We start from the raw sequence: 20,874 nt of genomic DNA on the forward strand, positions 1-20,874 counted from the left end.
CTTTGTCCCACACGCCATCAGACTGTTTAACTCCTCTCTGGAGGGGAGAGGGAGGGGAAACAGGAGGACAAAGGAGGGGGGAACAATTAAGCTGTAGTGCCTCTTCACCTCACTGTGCAATACCTTTTGTGCAATACTTTTGTTAATAGTCAATGGTGCAATAGACCTCAATACTTGAAATGTGCAATTCACTTGTATTTTTATTTTTATTCCTATTTATTCTATTTATCCCCTTCGTATATTTTATTTATATATGTCTTTGTGTTTATATGTGTGTGTGTGTTTATATATATAATATTCTGTAACTGTAACTTCTGTCGGTGCTGTGCTTTTGGAAACCGAATTTCCCAGAGGAACCCACCCGAGGGATTAATAAAGTTCTATCTTATCTTATCTTATCTTATCTTAGCTGTTCTTATCATTATTTATCATATGTTCATTTAGTTATTCTGTTTTCACTTCATTGCTCCCCGAAATCTTTCTAATAGAACATTTGAAGTCATCTATTCTCCACATCAGAGAGACATCAGTGTTCAAGGTCGGTCCTGTGACGGGCTTTAAGTGTCAGTGTGGATATAAAGTTATAGCTCCTTGTCCCATATTTCCCATGTCAAACTCTGAACACAGCTTCCAAGTCCAATCACTGGACTGTGCTTACAGCTGGTGGCCAATAGAGGGAGACATTAATCCATTTATAATTTATTGTAAGGAATGAGAAGATGTTGATATGACTGAAGAACAGAGAGAACAGAGGAATGATGATATTGACTTTGGACCCTATCATGAAATAATCAGGCCCTGGATGGATGTCATAGTGATCAAAGCATTTACATTAACAAACTTTAAAAATACAGTTTCATTAATAAAGTTTTATTGGACTCAAATAAATAGTAATCATGTGCAGATTGATTCAAATATTGATAATTTTGATACCAGCATTTGTATCAATGTTGATCAATACGAGTGTAATGAGCTTGATACTTCAGTTTCTGTTCTCCTGTGTGCACCGCTGCAGTTTCATCAAAGAGGCAACCTGGCTGTCTGTGTAAATGCTGCTGCTTTCAGGTGTCACAGAGCAGCCACAGTTTGCTTCTCCTCTCTTGTGTTTTATGTTTTACTGTCACCTGACTCAGCAGTGCCAGTAAAACAAGTAAGCAAACGTGCTCAGCTAACCAGGACCATCCAGCAACCCAGTAAGTAAAGAATATCTATGTAGATAACTGTGAAAATAGTGATAATTCAGTTCTATTACTTTAATTTATAGTGGAAATGGCTCATTCTTACTTTAGCCAACTCCTAAAGTCTCAATTATGCTAAAACCTTGATATAATACATTTATCTAACTGAAACATTTAAATGAAAACAATTACAGGAATTGAAACAAATATACCAAACATAGTATGACTCAGATTTGATTCAATATAATTACCCTGTTGTGCTAAATGTGAAAAAGATACTGTCTGATTACTGTAGTTAAAATACTATTAGATGTGCTAGATTATTGTTTTTATTTCTGTCCCAGGTTTGAACTAATTAATAATCCAAAGGACAAAAGAAAACACTTAAAGGTCATGAAAATTCAGTCAGAATTAGCAATCTGATGATGGAGCTTAATTATTAAAAAGTATTGGCACTGGTATCAGTCTTGTATTTTACTTGAAATCAGATTAATATCAAATCTTGCATTATTACACACGTCTAGAAATAGTGAAATATTAAATTTATTTACCTTAAAATTTCAGCACCATGGACAGCGCACAAGGTTCTCACTGCTGTGCTTTCTAACATGTGACTGTTTGTCGTGGTGGACCTGCACAAATTTAGCTGCATGCACATATAGATCTCTCTTTTACATTTATGGGCATAGGTTAATAATTTCTGTTAAAAAGAAAAATGCAACAATTTACTGTTGTACTGTTTCTAGGGTCCCTGTCCCTGGTTATATGTGTATTCTCTGAGTGTATTCTCTTTGCAGCATTTCACTGCAACAGTGTATGTATATTTGCATTAAATCTCAAGAGAATCTGTCACTCTCTCTACCCACAAAACCAGATCTGAATATATTTTTCTTTGTGTAACTTCAGACAGTCAGATCCTTGTCATTCTCCCCCTTTCTCATACAAAAACACCTCTCCAATATAAACACTGGGTTGTGTTTAGAGCTGGTACTCAACAGAGGGCGCAATTCAGTTATTTTTTATTGCAATGCATTAGTCTGCTTGTCTGAGTGTTAAATATTTCCCAGAGTTGTGATGATAAAGGAAAAAGACTTTGACTTCAGAGTCTATTATTTACATCACAACATGTTGCAGAAGAAAAATAAATCTCTGTGTGTTGTAAATGTAGGTGTAACTGTGTCCAAAGAACCAAGATCAGCATCTGAAGAGGCATATGCCTGCTGAATGGCCTCCACAACCCTATGGAACAATTGTGACTTAGACAGGGGTCTGCCCAGAATTCCACAGTGGAAGCTCACAAAAAGCTGGTCTGTCTTCCTGAACGACCAGATTTGCAAGACATGCTGTGACAAAGCACAGAGATGGCACAGGGCAACCAGGCCTGCAACCTTGTCCAGGTCCCGAGTGGGAGATGTTCGTAACTGTTGGGCCGGAGGATCACCACTTTCCAGTCCAGCAACCAGCAGCAGCATTGCCTGTGTACCGACAGAGCTCATTAATCCACCTGGCAGATTTTATGGCCAGCAAAAAAAAGTGGTTTTCAGGGACAGACATTGCAGTTCAGCAACCTCCAGCATCTCAAAAGCACAGCACTGAAGAACCAGATCCAGGACTCATGGGAGGAAATGGGGGACCAGTCCTTCTATTTGTAAGTCACTGGGTGTCAGTCTGAAACTGTTTGCTAGTGTTGTTTTTAGACAGTAAACGTGACGAAACTATTCAGGAAAAAACACACATACATATTGTTTATCATGACTCTGGCCTATAAACACAATTTAAAAACTGTTATATATCACCCTGTTGCTTTGTCATCTTGAAGTAGTCGTGTGATTGGCTTACCACGACTACTTTATTCTTCCTCAGTCGAACAGCAGCACTCATGCGATTGTTTTGCCCCCTTAGCTCCAGGTGTTGTGCCAAAAAGTGGTCGTCTTCCAGAAAGTGATTGCCGTCCGCAGGAGCACGCGCAGTTACTTAAAGCCGTAGCACCCAGATGACTTACGTAGACAGCTACTTCTGTGCAACTGATATAGGATGTGGTAAGCTGAACACAGCTTCAACCGTCTGTTGACAAAAAGTAACGCAACCGCACCGCATGCCGTTGCGTAACGGTTTGTAACGGTAACTATGTTGTAACGATTGAAATAGCAATTAGTTAGATTACTCATTAATCTGAAAAAAGTAACCTTGTTAGTAACACCGTTACTTGTAACACCGTTATTCCCATCACTGCAGGTAGGCGGGGCAGCAATTCACTGAGCCTCTGGCACACCTGCTACTCGTCAGACGCTTTCATCAGAAGCGTTCTTAAGGAGCTGCACGACGGTTGTCTAGTGTCGGAGTATTGTCCTTTTCAGGGGGGTCTGTGTAACTGCTCACCCACCTACCGGAGCTTGTGGAGATCATCTTCTCCGAGTCTATACAGAGATTCAATTCACGTCCCAGCACCTCACCTCTCAGTCTCCCTCTGTGCCTTTTAAGTCTGGCTTCTAACTTCCCTGGAATCTGTACGTCAGACTGTATCAAGTAAGCTGGCCAGTTGTCATTTATTTTCCCATTTATGTTCTTTTCGGTTTCCGGCAAAACACCCCTAGCGCTACTGGGTCCTACTGGGAAAAGATGGAACGGTGACCCCCTTCACCTGGGACAGGAGGACCTTCAGAAAAGGGAGTCCTGGACAGGAGTAGTGGGACAGCTGGAAACCAGGCCATGTGGGGCCAAAGTGGGGCCACCAGGATCAACCCCACCTCCTCGGTCTGGACCTTGCAAAGGAATGACTGGAGGAGGAAATATAGAGGGAAGGGAAAAGCATTTGCCAGGTTGTCACATGCAAGGGGAGGGACATTGTTCTGCAGGGAGATGAACAGATAGAAAAATGTTGACTCTCTATATAAAAAGAAAAAGGTTGTCTTCTGCCCTGTCTGTTCTGACGATGACATGGTGCCCCTGCAGACCCGACAGAACTTGCTTGAGTGCCAGGGTGACAGCTTGAAGCTCCAGCATTTATGTGTGAGACACCCAATGACTGATCTAACAGCTGTTGAGCCGAGAGCCTTCATGGACTGTACACCAACCTGTTGGGGAGTCATCTGTGAGGACTAACTGGCAGTCACGGGACCCATCCCTTGGCCCTCCTCCAGGATGGTCGAGTACCCTCCACAGATGGAGAGCTCGATGAAGCCCCTGTGAGACCACCACTGTTGGGACTGTGTTAAAATATGCTTTAGTTTCTCACATTTGCTGAAAGCTGAAAGTCTGAGTTTCATTTAAAATGAATTCAGGGGTTTGGGTTGGGGTGGGACTAAGGAAGTTTCAGAGTACTATTAATTGGCAGATGACTCAACCTGTAGATGATAGTACATATGAGTCTAGTGGTTCAGGTCACCCCCTCCCCGTTTGTTCTTTGTTTCTCTGAACAGACTGTGATGACTGCATGTGTGGAAAAGACTGTTGTTGGTTTGTTTTTATCTGCTGAAAATCAGACACCACAAAATATCTGTCTGGGCCTCCAAGAAAAGAGGAAATGCAGCCTGTGGTTTCAGCCTGAAGTCTAACGTTTGTCTTCTTTAAAGTCAACACAGCACAGTGGAAATGTGCAGGTATGACAATGTGTGAAAACAGGTTAAAAGTAGCTTTATTGTGGTGATGACACATGTTGGACTAAAGGATAAATAAAGCATGTGGGCATCAAGAGAAACGGTGAAAAGCTTGTTTCTCACGCTCATGTCTTTAAGAGTCTCTGCATGGACGTGCTGTAAATGTTCATTTATCTCTGAAATAAATAAAATCATCCATCACTCTCTCTGTCCACAACATCATATACAGACATGTTTTTCTTCGTACTGCAACTTCCAAACAGGCCAGTTCCTCACAGTATAACACAAAACTCCAAAGTATAATCACTGCTTTGTAACCAGCAGAGGAGCCAGTAAATCATCTAAACCTACTGATACTAATGTGTCTGTTTGGCTGCTGTTACAGAAATGGTTCCTACACCTGTGATGATGACGTCAGTGTTTGACTCCAAACTGTCTGCTGGACTCTGCAGTATCACAGAGACTTGCTGTCTTCAAGCCTCATAACATATTGATATGTACTGAAACTTTTGCACTTATGTTAACATATAAACTGCAAATAACATAAAACATGAAGCAACATCTTAATGTATTTTACCTTTCCCACAGAAAAGTGGAGGGATGGAGAAACACACCTGCTGTTAAACAATCTAAAACACTTCGATATCAACATGTTTGTGAGTGTGTGTAGATGATACTGCAACAAACCGTAATCATAACCTTTGTAAGAAAGTGTTTGACAGAATGAAGGATAGATGCTGTGTTTGCAGGCTTTAACTATTATTAATATTATAGACTGTATATTGAGAATGAGAAGTGAGAAACTGAGGTACACCTTATTCTCATATGGAGGGGACTACCCAATCACAAAGTTACCACACCTTAAAGCATTTACTGCTGTGTTGTCCTTTTGGACTCTAATGTGGGCGGAGCCTATAGTAGCTTTCATAGTGTGAAAGATGAGGTCCACCTAGACAGGTTATGGAGAGACAGACAGCCATTCATGTTCACATTCACACCTGCAGGCAATCACCTGAATCACCAGTTAACATAATAATATATGACTTTGGAGAGAACCCAGACAGGTGGAGGGAGAACATGCAAACTTCACACAAACAGCCCAGCTGGTGGATTCTAACAGGAAACTTTCTTCCTGTGAGGCAACAGTATGAACCACAGTCATCCAGCTCATGGTGGTCTAAGAAGTTTGGAAGGAAAGTGACTAAACTTCTTTACATTTCTTGAAGATGTGTCACCTCTCATCTAAGAGGCTCTTTGACTTCTAAAAGCAAACAGTAAAGAGTCCCAGGTATTTTAACCTCAGTGAGGGTTTTACTTTAAGTGGGTCATAGATCCACAATTAATCACGTGAGTCATCACATGAGCCGAGCTGTGAAAAAAGGTGTGGGTCATTATGGAGCTTTTTGTACTTCAAAAAACACATTCATGAATCAAACCTAATCAGTCCTCTGTGTTTGGCTTATTTAGTGAGTCAAAAATACAAAAGAGTGGCAGCACAGAAGAAAGTTTCAGTTTTACTGCTGTTGAAAGTTCAGTGCTGCCATCTTGGATTACTAACTCACAGTACGTGTGTCTGCTCAGACTTTCCAAGCTGTAAATGTGAGTTGAGTTCCACAAAAAAAAAAAACATTTTGACTGGTAACTCAGAATTTCCCATTTCTGGCTTATTCAGAAATTTTCACCTGAGATTTGGGGTGAGATCACTGTGAGAGCTTGCCTTACCCTATCATGTGACCTACTGAGGTCACCTGAGGAAAGATACTAGTTGGGGTTGATGTACCTGGGAAGAGATCTCAAAACTGCATTGTAGGTGACTGACAGCTGATGCCATTATCCATCACCTGTGGTCAGTGATGGTCATTCACAGTAGACATAGATGGCCTCTTTCACTCCTCTTTTAAACCATCATTCTTGTCTGCCCGGTGGTGTAGGGTCCTAATTACTCCAAGTTTGTGTTCCAGAGGGTGATGGGAGTCAAAGAGGAGGTACTGGTCCGTGTGTGTGTGGGCTTCCAGTAAACTTCGATGTTGAGGTTGCCGTTCTCTTCAATGTGCACATCTTAGCCCCTATGACAACTAACAGGAGCTTCCATGTGATACTGAGGCAGGTTATTGGCTGGTAGTTGGATGGGACCGGTCCCTTTTGGGGGTTCTTAAGGATCAGGACTGTCCGCCCTTCGCTTAGCAATTCCAGGTGTCTCTCTTTGACTAGCATGCTCTTCCACTACATACATATATATATATATATATATATATATATATATATATATATATATATATATATATATATATATATATATATATATATATATATATATATATATATATATATATATATACAGCTTACTGTATGTCCTATTTGTCTCAGTAAAAGTTTAATTCATTAATGAAGTAAAGTATTTTGAAATTAATTGAATGATTGAATTGTTAATGGATTGTGAAGAGTTTGTGTGTGTGACTCTTGTCCCTTTGCAGCCTTCTTTCTGCCTTTTCTACTGTGCAGCACTATATTTGCAGCACTGCAATCATGTGTGAAGTACATAGTGTATGGTCAAAATCAACAACCTCAGCTGTTGACATGAAGAACTTTGGAGCTGTTGAGCACCAGAGCAGACTGTATTGACCTCTGTTTGTGTTATTGGATAAATATCTCAATATAAACTGCAAATACAGAATACTGTAGACTTTTTCATTAACGCAAAACTTTTTTTAAACAATCAAACAAAAATACAGTAAATTCAGATCTACAAAAAACTACAATGATGAGAAGCAATATCAAGCAGTATTAAAAGACCAAACTGGAAACGTCTTTGTTCTTCTGAGCAGGCTCCAATGCCTTCATGTGTGTAAAACTGTTATTTTTAATCTACTGAAAAACAACATGGTTTCGAGTCAGGCTACCGAGAAAACAGGAAATGCAGATTGTGGTCTCAGCCCAAAGTGGTCTGTTTTAAAGATCATAGAGCAGCGTGCAGCAAACAAGAATGAGTTGACGAGAGTTGACAAAAGATGCAAAAAGAACAAAGGAAGTTTCACTTTGATCCCTGTGTGGATGGTAAATTTTTAAATGATTTATATGTAGTAAAATAATTGTAATAATTATCACTGCTACATTTAAGTATGCATAATATTCTGTGAAAACAGATCAAAAATCGACAGAAAAAAACTGTGTGGGCATCAAGAGAAACTGTGAAAAGCTTGTTTTTCACACTGAAAAGCAGCTGCCCTCAAGGGTCTCTGCGTGGACATGCTGTAAATGCTCATATATCTCTCAACAAGGCTACAGAACAAGACTTTTGGTCATCACCATAAGTCAGGTAATACATCACAGCATCTTCTGATGTGGTGTTCTACACATACTTAAATAGTTTGGACAGAGGGCTGGACTTCGGTTTAATGGAAGTAATCAATATCAGTCTTTGGTTTAAAGAAGGATGTAATTCAAAACATTTGTAAATTAAATACTAGAAATACATACTTTAAATTTCTACATGGTAGAGTTGCATAAACTTGATCCGCGTCTGGACTTCTTTAAGTTACTTGAAGACGTTTCACCTCTCATCCGAGAAGCTTCTTCAGTTCTAAGGTCAAATGGTGGAGAGTCCCAGATATAAACCTAGTGGGAGTAACCCCCCACAGAGGGACAAAAGGACCCCCTGATGATCCTCTAATCGCCTGACCCAAGGTGTGAAACTGGGTGTGGGTCCCAATCAGCCAGAGTTTCGGGTGAGTTCATTGTGAAACCTGGCCCCACCTTATCATGCGAATTCCTGAGATCAGATGGCCCAGGATGTGAGTGGGCGTTAAGGCATCTGGGAAGGGATCTCACAACAGTTGCCCATAGTGGACCTCATCACAGCCACAGAATCTGCCATACGGATTAATAAATTATCACAGACAGAAGCAGAGCAAATCAAGATGAAAGTCTCAGCCACCCTCTCCAGTGCCAAAGTCCCTCCATCCAACCTCACAATACAGGAAAAGAAGGCCGTCGCTTCAATGAGCAAAGACCACAACATCACTGTTTTACCAGCTGATAAGGGAAGATGCACAGTGGTCCTAAACACTACAGATTACCATACAAAGATCACTACTCTCCTCAGGGACAACAATACCTACGAAGCCTTAAAGCGAGACCCCACAAGCAGCTACAAAAAGAAAGTTATAGCTTGCCTTCAAGAATTTGAAAAGGACAAAATTATTGACCGCCTTACATATCACCGCCTTTACCCAGGGGATGCCATACCCTGCATTTACGGACTTCCTAAAATCCACAAGGAAGCTGTCCCACTCAGACCCATAGTCAGTAGCATAAACTCAGCCACTTATAACATTGCTAAACACCTTGCTACCATCCTTGCTCCTCTCGTGGGGAACACCCCACACCACATCAAGAACTTCACCGACTTCACCGACAAGGTCCAGAAACTTACCCTGGATCCAGATGAAACCATGGTGTCCTTTGATGTAGTCTCTCTCTTCACTTGCATACCCACCACGGAGGCCGTGGAGACTGTCAGAAAATGACTACAAGAAGACAGCTCCTTGGAGGACAGGACCAACTTCACACCCGATCAGATCTGCACACTGTTAGACCTCTGCCTCACCACTACATATTTCAAATACAACGAAGGCTTTTACAGACAAAAACATGGCTGTGCCATGGGCTCCCCCGTGTCACCTATTGTAGCCAACCTTTACATGGAGGAAGTGGAAAGGAAGGCTCTTGGCTCTTTCAAAGGAAGAGTACCCAGCCACTGGTACAGATATGTAGACGACACATGGGTCAAAATCAAGACACAAGAAGTGGAATCCTTCACTGCGCACATTAACGCTGTGGATAAAAACATCAAGTTCACCAGGGAAGACACAAAGGACAACTGTTTGCCTTTCCTGGACTGCGCTGTGCACATTGAAGAGAAGGGCAACCTCAACATCGAAGTTTACCGGAAGCCCACACACACGGACCAGTACCTCCTGTTCGACTCCCATCACCCTCTGGAACACAAACTTGGAGTAATTAGGACCCTACACCACCGGGCAGAACATGTTCCCTCTAAGCCTGAAGGAAAAAAGAAGGAACACACACATGTAAAGGAAGCACTCAAAACGTGCGGCTATCCTAAATGGGCGTTCTTAAAGTCAGCAAAGAGGCACAGAAAAGAAGACCAGACACCAGCGAGGGAGGATAAGAAAGACAGACGCAACAACATTGTCATCCCCTATGTTGCCGGTGTATCAGAAAAACTCAGGAGGGTTTTCTCCAAGCATGACATCCCGGTGCATTTCAGACCCAGCAACACGCTCAGACAGAAACTGGTTCACCCGAAAGACAAAACGCCAAAACACAGACTTAACAATGTGGTGTATGCTGTACAGTGCAGCGAGGAATGCCCAGACCTCTACATTGGAGAGACCAAACAGCCACTTCACAAGCGCATGGCACAACACAGAAGAGCCACCTCCACAGGACAAGACTCAGCAGTCCATCTGCATCTTAAGGATAAAGGACATTCTTTCGAGGATGCGAATGTTCACATTTTGGACAGAGAGGACAGATGGTTTGAAAGAGGAGTGAAAGAAGCCATCTATGTCCACTGTGAGCGACCATCTTTGAACAGAGGCGGGGGTTTACGACACCAACTCTCCGCCATCTATAATCCAGTTTTTGAGATCCCTTCCCAGACGCCTTAACGCCCACTCACATCCTGGGCCATCTGATCTCAGGAATTCGCATGATAAGGTGGGGCCAGGTTTCACAATGAACACACCCGAAACTCTGGCTGATTGGGACCCACACCCAGTTTCACACCTTGGGTCAGGCGATTAGAGGATCATCAGGGGGTCCTTTTGTCCCTCTGTGGGGGGTCACTCCCACTAGGTTTATATCTGGGACTCTCCACCATTTGACCTTAGAACTGAAGAAGCTTCTCGGATGAGAGGTGAAACGTCTTCAAGTAACTTAAAGAAGTCCAGACGCTTTTCTTTCCAAGCTCCTTTGACTACGATGACCTGGATAACTGAGAACCTTCACAGACATAAACTTGATCCACAACATGTAGCTTTTGAAACAAACCTTTTTTTTTTGTTTTTTTTTTAATTGCAGCTTTTAAATAAGTTTTTCACATCATCTATTTGGATTTTCTTTCCTGATTTTTGACATTTAGTCAGATGCTCAGGTCTAATCTGTATGTTGATGTCCAAGTAAGACAAAGAATTGTTTCCAGATCAAATGTGTTAGTACTTAATGTTACTTTGATATGCCGTCAGATAAAAAAAAGTAACACTGAATATAAATGTTGTCTTTAGATTTCGTGTTAAGCTTTAGCTACAGTTCAGCCACACAGTGAGTCATTTCCTGTGTTTGGAGTCACAGCCAAATTTAAAACATATTTCCAGCACAAAGTGAGAACATTCACAGATCTATTCTGAGGCTGAGCGAGCTTTTTCACTTCAGTGCTACATGATAATCTTTAATCGAACTATGAAATACATCATATATGTTTTTATGAAGTATGGGGGAAACATCTTAACATATTTCTTGTTATAATCAATCAAAAGCAAAGACTACAAAGCTCTAAACTCTACAAAACTTTGATATTTATAAGTTAGAAGTAAACAACAATAAAAATGCACCCGTGATTTCCATTATCCACTGGACATTAAAATAAATAAATAAATGAAAAGACAGAATAAATGTGAGTTCAGGGAGAGAGAGAGAGAGAGAGAGAGAGAGAGAGAGAGAGAGAGAGAGAGAGAGAGAGAGAGGTACATCAGACCGACAGTTACTTTGAAAAAAATAAATAAATAAAATTGAGTTGCGGCTCAAACAGCATAAAGGACACTGCTTAAGAACAACACATATAACTGCAAAACTAAACTGTTCTAAAAAAAAAAAAAAAAAAAAAAAAAAGATTTGGCTTGATGAATGCTGGGACACCACTTTTGTCAAATCAGACCAAGATAAATGTGTTCAGATGGAGTCCAGAACAGGACTAGGTCTTGCTGTGTGTGCAGAGTCCCCAAGGTAGTAATGTTATGACAACCAGTACATATACATTTTTTTTTAAGATTTATAGATGGCACTATGAATATCTGTGGATATATAAAATTACTGGCTGATAAGGTGACTCCAAGTTCCCAGAGACCTGACAGAAGATGAACATTGCAGATTAAAATTGTTTCACAGGACACTTAAAAATGCCGTGAGAGTTTTCAAAGAAGTAAAAGGCAAAAACTATGAACTGACTTCCTGACTTGGAACAAAATACACATTTGTATATTATAGAGAAAGACATGTGAAACACAACATGTGAAAGAAACCTATATGTGTTTGCAATGGACAGGAAATGTAAACATGTCAAACAACTGCTGTGGTCAAAGCTACAGGAACTGTTTGAGGTAGGTGTAAAAGCGAAGGAAGCACAGAGAGGTGAAAGACAGAAAAAAAAGTCAGAGAAAAACTGACCTTATCTGGTTTAAGTTCAGCTTCTATTTCTGCATTTATTATTCATAGAAAACACTTTGTGATCATCTGCATCACATCAGAGTGGATCAGAGTGCAGTGATGATGGGGCACACTTTGCTCTGTATGACGGGGTTATTCTGTAAGTACATTTTTGATATTGTTTGATGTATTATTTGTTAGAATTACAGTGCATCACTGCTTTAAAACAATTTAACTGGGAGTTCAAACTGAGAATATTTTGATGATTTTAAAGCAAAATGTTGGTTGCTGTTTTGGCTCAGTTTAGGGTGGAGCATTTTGTTGGATACACCACTGTTTTTGGAGTTGACTCATTGTTATTGTTTAAAATTTGTTACATTATTAGTTTTTTAAACTATTAACAATTTAAAAATTTAGGTTTTTTGTTTCCTTAAATTTTGAAATGTCCTGATATTAGTTTATATGCACAGAAACCTTTTGATGAATTTTGGAAATTCACTTTTACAAAATGCCCGGATTCATCATGAGTCAGTTTCTGTCAGTTTGAGCCTCATGACTTTTTCATCTTTACTTCAGTGCTCATTACGTTCTCCTATAGAAATACTCAAGGTGAGGTGTTTTTCCTCTTCATCCTATTTATAATATATGTATAATGTTGCTAGAGCATTCGTGTGACACTACAAATTACTAGTGCTCTCCCAGTGTTGCTTTCTCAGGCGAGCTCTAAACTTTAAGCTAGATCCATTTAAACTTTAAAGGTTACTGTCCCACTGCCTATTAAAGGAAGCATGGAAATCACTTTAGTTTGTTTGCAGATCAAAGTGAAATTTATTTGATTTGGTTGCTCAGATATTCTTGGTGTGTGTTCTGTGTGAAAAAGACTTCCAACTGACCCTCTTCCAGCTGTCTTAGGGTGAGAGACGGGTACAGTCAAGTTACTTTTTTCATGCTTGATGGAAATGTATTTACTGTATAGTTCAAAGACTTTAATGATTTTGTGCTGGACACATAAGTGTAAGAAAATACCTGGCTGTATTTTGTACTGCAGCTTTTAGTGTCTCATCAACAACGTGTGGCTCTTTACAAAGCAGCAACAGTGTACTTGATAATTATATCTATGATAGGAAGGAAAAGGTCATTATATTCTTTACTGTAAACCATGTTTCTTCATATAAATATCCACAGCGGTTTGACCCTGTCTGAATTCAGTATTTTAAAAAGTAGGGCTGCCACATACATTAACGGCGTCATTGTGTTTGTGATTTAAGTTGTCATCGATGTTTGTGAGGGTAGTTATGCTCAGTAAAGTTAGCAATAAAGTTTCTAAAAAATATAAAAAAGCATAACAAGGAACAAATAAAACAAAATGTCTGTTTCTGTAAGACCTCAGTCAAGTTTTAAGACATTAATTTTTAAACTTATTTTAATCCATCAGTGTGTTCAAATTAATTTTCAGGTGTAAAAACACCTCTAATTAGTTCCTGCAGTGTATGAATGCAGGTAGAGAGGAGTTTAGTTTAACTATTTATATTTTTATATATTGATATTTATTGTCTTTTATTCATACATTTGTGTGCTTGGAGGTTTGTAAATATAAAAACAAATTATAAATAGTTTTGAAAAATTGTAAATAATGTATCTTTACATGTGAGAAGACAAATGTTTGATACTAGTGATGGTTTATGACAAACAGTATTTAACATGTCAAATAAAATAAATGTTCTTCACAATTAAACAAGTATTGGACTTGTGATCTCTTCATTTCATTTTTAGCCGCTCAGTCAGCTCACATACAGTGGCTTGCGGCCCCCTTGAACTTTTCCACATTTTGTCACATCACAGCCATAAACATGAATCAATTTTATTGGAATTGCACGTGAAAGATCAATACAAACATGTGAGAAGTGGAACGAAAATCATACATGATTCCAAACATTTTTTACAAATAAATTACTGAAAAGTGGGGTGTGCGTAATTATTCAGCCCCCTGAGTCAATACTTTGTAGAACCACCTCTTGCTGCAATTACAGCTGCCAGTCTTTTAGGGTCTGTCTCTACCAGCTTTGCACATCTAGAGACTGAAATTCTTGCCCATTCTTCTTTGCAAAACAGCTCCAGCTCAGTCAGATTAGATGGACAGCGTTTGTGAACAGCAGTTTTCAGATCTTGCCACAGATTCTCGATTGGATTTAGATCTGGACTTTGACTGGGCCATTCTAACTCATGGATATGTTTTGTTTTAAACCGTTCCATTGTTGCCCTGGCTTTATGTTTAGGGTCGTTGTCCTGCTGGAAGGTGAACCTCCGTCCCAGTCTCAAGTCTTTTGCAGACTCCAAGAGGTTTTCTTCCAGGATTGCCCTGTATTTGGCTCCATCCATCTTCCCATCAACTCTGACCAGTTTCCCTGTCCCTGCTGAAGAGAAGCACCCCCAGAGCATGATGCTGCCACCACCATATTTGACAGTGGGGATGGTGTGTTCAGAGTGATGTGCAGTGTTAGTTTTCCGCCACACATAGCGTTTTGCATTTTGGCCAAAAAGTTCCATTTAGGTCTCATCTGACCAGAGCACCTTCTTCCACATGTTTGCTGTGTCCCCCACGTGGCTTGTGGCAAACTGCAAATGGGACTTCTTATGGTTTCTTTTAACAATGGCTTTCTTTTTGCCACTCTTCCATAAAGGCCAACTTTGTGCAGTGCATGACTAATAGTTGGACAGATTCCCCCACCTGAGCTGTAGATCTCTGCAGCTCGTCCAGAGTCACCATGGGCCTCTTGGCTGCATTTCTGATCAGCGCTCTCCTTGTTCGGCCTGTGAGTTTAGGTGGACGGCCTTGTCTTGGTAGGTTTACAGTTGTGCCATACTCCTTCCATTTCTGAATTTCTTGAACAGTTTTCCATGGGATGTTCAAGGCTTGGGAAATATTTTTGTAGCCTAAGCCTGCTTTAAATTTCTCAATGACTTTATCCCTGATCTGTCTGGTGTTTTCTTTGGACTTCATGGTGTTGTTGCTCCCAATATTCTGTTAGAGAACCTCTGAGGCCGTCACAGAGCAGCTGTCTTTGTACTGACATTAGATTACACACAGGTGCACTCTATTTAGTCATTAGCACTCATCAGGCAATGTCTATGGGCAACTGACTGCACTCAGACCAAAGGGGGCTGAATAATTACACACACCCCACTTTGCAGTTATTTATTTGTAACAAATGTTTGGAATCATGTATGATTTTCGTTCCACTTCTCACGTGTACACCACTTTGTGTTGGTCTTTCACATGGAATTCCAATAAAATTGATTCCTGTTTGTGGCTGTAATGTGACAAAATGTGGGAAAGTTCAAGGGGGCCGAATACTTTTGCAAGCCACTGTATGTGTAATAAAACTTACTGTCTGCTATTGGTCAGCTTAGTCTGTGTGTTACAGGCCTTTTCATAAAAATCTGACAAACATGGTCAGACCTTGTTGGAATGAGTGGAGCTGGTTTAGTTTATCTAAGAAAGGTTTATTTCTGAATCAGTGCCGGTGTGTTAGCAGCAGAAAACACGAGGGACAGAACTGAACTTTAACAAAAAGTAAGTTGTTTATTCAGGCTGATGAGAAACGCAAAAAGCAAAAGTTAAAGGTAAAATTAAACTATAACCAGAACTGGGGAAAGGTAAAGCCAGACATGGACGAACTATAACTGTAACTGTAAACATGAACATGTCTTTAGTTTGATAAATCCTGAAGTTTCTGTCTTTATTGTAGTGCTCTGTACTCTCCTCGGCACTGGACACGCTCAAGGTGACTGAAAAGTTTTGACTTTACTTCTTTCTTTTCATTTATTTAGTAAGGTTTCATCTCAAAATACTGAATCTTAATTACAGTTCACCTATGTTTTATATGTAATTATTATTCAATATATGAACAGTGTATGAACATACTGTCACAGATTGTGTCGTGCATAAAAGTGTTTCAGGCTGTTAACTTTGTGGTTGTGTTGGATTCTAGATGCTGTGCTAACTATTGAACCCAACTGGTCCAGTTTTTTTTTCGGTGAGTTTGTTACCTTCAAATGTGACATGAATGAAGGAGAAGACACTGACTGGGAATACAAAACCAACAAGGATGGTCGAGAATTATTCCGCTACAGCACAATCAAAGAGCACACATTAGAAATTAAATATTCAAGTCACAGTGGAGAATATCAGTGCTGTGGTCGCAGGAGGGGATCATCTTATACAAAGATCAGTAATACTGTCTCTGTAACTATGTTAGGTAAGTCCTCAATGACTAATAATGTGATGATTCCTCTTGAAATACAGATGTAAATTCTCAATACATTAATGTCAGCACTACAATACTCACACTCTGTCATTTATTATTACTATTGTTAAGATTCAATATTGAGGAAGGGTACAAGAGGTGATCGAAGAATAACCACACCGATCCGGCCGGGTGAAGTCAAACAATGATTTTAATGAACACACGTGTGGGAAGACAACTCTGTACGCAGACAGGAAGTAGTCTTCGACTTAATCAAAGCATGAACAGATATTTTATAGCATCAGGGTTTATTTACTGACGGCCCTTCATGCGTCACCGGTACATTTTATACATAGATCAGATCAACATCATCATGACTTTTCACCCAGAAAATCATCTTCTATTTTTATGGCTGGTACTTTCCGTTCTTGTCTCAAAGTGAATTGTTCCTCTTTCTTGCCGAGACAACAAGGACGGTTCCTCTAAATAAATTTAACTCTATGTGTGTGTGTCACGACCTCACATGCTCTTTGTGTCACCTCTTCACCTACTGTCTGTGTCTCGTCCTCAAATGCTCTTTCTCAATTCACCTGTTGCACTTCTGACCTTTTACCAGACCAGAAGCTCACTGAGACTATGTGTATGTCTTCTACTAAATAAATGTTTTAACCAAGAACCTCTACTAAAACCTTAATATAAAATGATCTGATATATAAGTGTTTTGTAAGCATGTATTGCAATTCCTTCTATGGCTCCAAGTCACTTGCACAATAGATTGTCCGAACATCGCGCCGAACAAAGCTTCCGACCCCCAATTAATTGACCGAGCTCCAACTCTTTAATAAGCACAGATATGCATTGTGTATAAAATAGTCATAACTGCTTAAGGCCTTCTTAAAGCTATCTGTTACATTGTTAAAGCCTCGTCTTAGCCTGCGGCTCAAAATAACTATCTGCTTTCACTTCTGCATACAACTTCCTGTCAGCCTGCAACTCAGTCTTTCTGAAAGAGACACTGTTTAACCCCTGAATGCAATATAAACTCCAGATTTTATTATTAATGCAATGGTAATGATGACAATTATTTAACAATAGCAGTAAAATAATTTCCCTGCTCCACACTATATGTGTGTATTTTATTGTATAAATAAAATAACTGTGGATGAAATAAATTTTAAATAAGGAGAAGAAGAAACGTCAAAAGCTTAAAAAAAATTAAGGTGATGATGTTTCTGTTATCTAAACCTGAAACTAGGCAGATCCCTCTGAACCCATCATTGTGTTTCCTTCAACAGTGAACTCCATTAGTTTACATCCAGTGTGACTTCTTCAGGCCTGAGATTGGACAAACATTTATACTGTGTTTATTTAGAGATCTACAACCTGAATTACTGCAGCTCTGTCACCATGTTGAGACAGAAAAATGGCAAACATTTGAAATGTTTTAAACTACCTTTATAATGGATGAAATGTACATTTTCTTCTCTTTTTTCATAACAGCATATAGACCCAGGGCCACACTGACAGCAGGAACAAAAATCATACCAGTAGGGGGCAGTGTGACACTGACCTGCTCTGTGCAGAGCTCTGATGGATGGATATTTGAGTGGTTCAGACGAACCCAAACAACCTCTGAAGTTCAAATCAGAGATCAACAAAACAGAGATATCAGAGTATCTGAAGGAGGAATCTACAGCTGCAGAGGAACAAGAGGAAACCCAGTTTACTACACTGATAGAAGTGATGATGTCACCATTGAGAGAACCTGTGAGTTCAGTCATTTAGTTTGAAATATACATTCACTCATGATTATCAAACACACAATGTGAAGTTTTCTGTGTTGATTTCATGTTTCTGTTTGTATCTCAACTGTTAATATGTGTAAACAGTTTCCAATAAAGTTGTTGTAAAACAACAACCCAACTGGCCTCAGATATTCAGAGGTGAGACGATCACTCTGACATGTGAGGTGCAGGAAGGAGGTGAAACCACTGAGTGGTGGTATGAATGGAGAGGACCCAGGACACCCACACAGTGGACACACAATAATGATGTGACATTCAGAGTTTCTGAGTCCAGCAGTGGAGACTACATGTGTAAGAGTCGACGCAGAGATGACTCATATTCTTCAACAGAGTGGAGTGAAGCCTTCACATTGTCAGCATCAAGTAAGTCATGTTTGTTGTGTGATCTCCATTTGACAAATGTCATAATGGTCAGCACAGGATGGATTCAGTGGTCTACAAAGCATGTTACATTGTTAGTCAGACAAAGAGCTGCAGCTGATAGTAGCCTCATTGTAGACAGTTTGTCACCACTTTGTGTCATGAACCTTCAGCTGGTATAGAGATGCCAATGCTGACCTGCTGCTCCATCACCTGAGGACAATGATGACATAATAATAATTTCAAAGAAATAGCAGCAAATCTACAATTTCTATAAGAAAGAATAAGTCACTCTGGTCTGTCATGTCATAAAGCACTGCCATTTGTTAAAATATAACATACACATGACCTGGTTTAATACAAAAAGCAATGATGACCAATCACTTTAGTGAAAGTATTCAGTGTTGGAGGAGAGTTGGGTGCTGAGAGAGGTCAGACCCGAATGCAGACACTGAAAACCGACTTGAACTGAGAGTGAACCTTTATTACGGCAGAGCAGAATACAAACAAAAGCAAAAGGTGAAAGAGACTAAACAAGCAAAAGCTAAACTGGGAAAACGTTAAAAAAACCAAAAGAAGAAATTAAAGAGCTGAGACGTGGGAATTGGAACATCAAAACCTGAGAAATGCAGTTTGTGATAAACAGGAGAAACGCAGCCGAATCGACAGGGAACAAAGGGAAACACACACAGTACATACAGTGGGTAACGAGGGAATACATAACAGGGAGGCACAGCTGAACCTAATCTGATGAGAGAAGACAGGGAGGAAAAATACAGAATAGACTGACGCAGCACATGGGACTGTCGAAGCAAAACAGGAATACATGAACATAGAAACCAGGAGCACTAGACGTAACACAAGGAACACAAGAGAGGCACAGTGACAAAACGAAAGGGCTAGAATAATAACTGAAGTACCAAAGAATAACAAAGGGAACTAGAAATACAAAAGGCAAAACCATGAAAAACCACTAAATAACGGAGTCACCATGTCAGGTTAAGGCTGTGTGCAGGTAGGAGTGGAAGTAGAAGGACCCAAAGTGCAGACACTCGGAGGCAGAAAGTGGCTCAAAACTCAGCTTTTATTGCTGGATGGCAAAAAGTAACAGAAATCTGAAATACAAAAATCCAAATAAACTTACATGACCAGGCAAACGGAACACACAGCATAAATGAGAGTAGATCACAACACAGACACAAAGAAACACGGGGCTTAAATACACAGAGGGAGCAATCAGGGATTGGGTAACAGGAGGGAAACACAGCTGGGGCAAATCTAGCCTAACGAGACAAGGGGAAGCAAAACCAGACACATTAACATCAGACATGGACTTTCAAAGTAAAACAGGAAACATAACACAGACTCACAGGCAGGCACTATAACAAAGGGAACAAAGACGTGGGACCAGGGCAGACACAGACACTGACGGGATGTGGGGATACAGCAGACAGGGGAGACAGCAACTATGGAACACAGACAGAAAACCAGAACACTAAAACTCTAACCAAACCCCACCAAGAGAACCTAAACTAAGAATGATCCTAAACCCATAAAGCAAAGCTAGAATATAATGAAATAACAAAATCAAAGAACCAAAGAACCAAAGAACACAAAACACTGGGTCAACGACCCAGGGACCCTAACAGTACTCCCCCCTTAAGGGCTGGCTTCCAGACAGCCCAAACCAGAACACCAAAAACAACCCAACCAGGGCGGGCGGTGGGGGAAAACAGGACGGAGGGCACGAAACAAATGATACACACCGAGCCAGAAACCAAAACACAGGGAACAAAGTCCAAAACAACAGCACTAAAGGCCCAGGAACAGTCCAAAAGCAAACAAACAAAAGAGCCCATGAAAGGCGCAGAGTCTCAAAAAAGTTCAGGGGGGCGGCCCGGAGGCTGATGGCACAACAGTCCAAACCCGGGCAGGTCAGGGGGGCGGCCCGGAGGCTGACGGTCCAAGAGCCCAGAAAACAGTTCAGGAGGCACCGGCGGCGGCGTAGTTCAGGGGGCCGGCCATGATGGCAACGACGTCCAGTCATCTGCCGGACGGGACGTTCAGGCCCAGACAGCATGGGGACCTCAGGAGCAGACGAAGCTGAACACTCGGAGGCTGGACCCGGTGGAGCTGCAGAGGCCGAGGCTGGACCCGGTGGTGGCTGAATGGCCTCGCCAGAACCATCAGCAGACACTGGGATGTGCTGGCTGGGTCCTCCCGGACCCTCCAGCGGACGAGA

General features: G+C 40.7%; 1 protein-coding gene across 1 annotated transcript in view; it reads left to right on the forward strand.

The window, feature by feature from the left end:
• Positions 1-4,115: 4,115 nt before the first annotated feature.
• Positions 4,116-20,874, forward strand: part of LOC113017636 (Fc receptor-like protein 5) — a 33,610-nt gene continuing 16,851 nt past the window's right edge. Inside the window, exons 1-6 of the mRNA XM_080295388.1 lie at positions 4,116-4,242; positions 15,970-16,005; positions 16,213-16,479; positions 17,968-18,234; positions 18,357-18,635; positions 18,806-18,808. Coding sequence (XP_080151514.1) covers positions 4,116-4,242; positions 15,970-16,005; positions 16,213-16,479; positions 17,968-18,234; positions 18,357-18,635; positions 18,806-18,808 — 979 coding nt within the window. The remainder of the gene's footprint in view (positions 4,243-15,969; positions 16,006-16,212; positions 16,480-17,967; positions 18,235-18,356; positions 18,636-18,805; positions 18,809-20,874) is intronic.

This window comes from Astatotilapia calliptera, chromosome 3, assembly GCF_964374335.1.
Source record: "Astatotilapia calliptera chromosome 3, fAstCal68.1, whole genome shotgun sequence".
NCBI lineage: Eukaryota > Metazoa > Chordata > Actinopteri > Cichliformes > Cichlidae > Astatotilapia > Astatotilapia calliptera.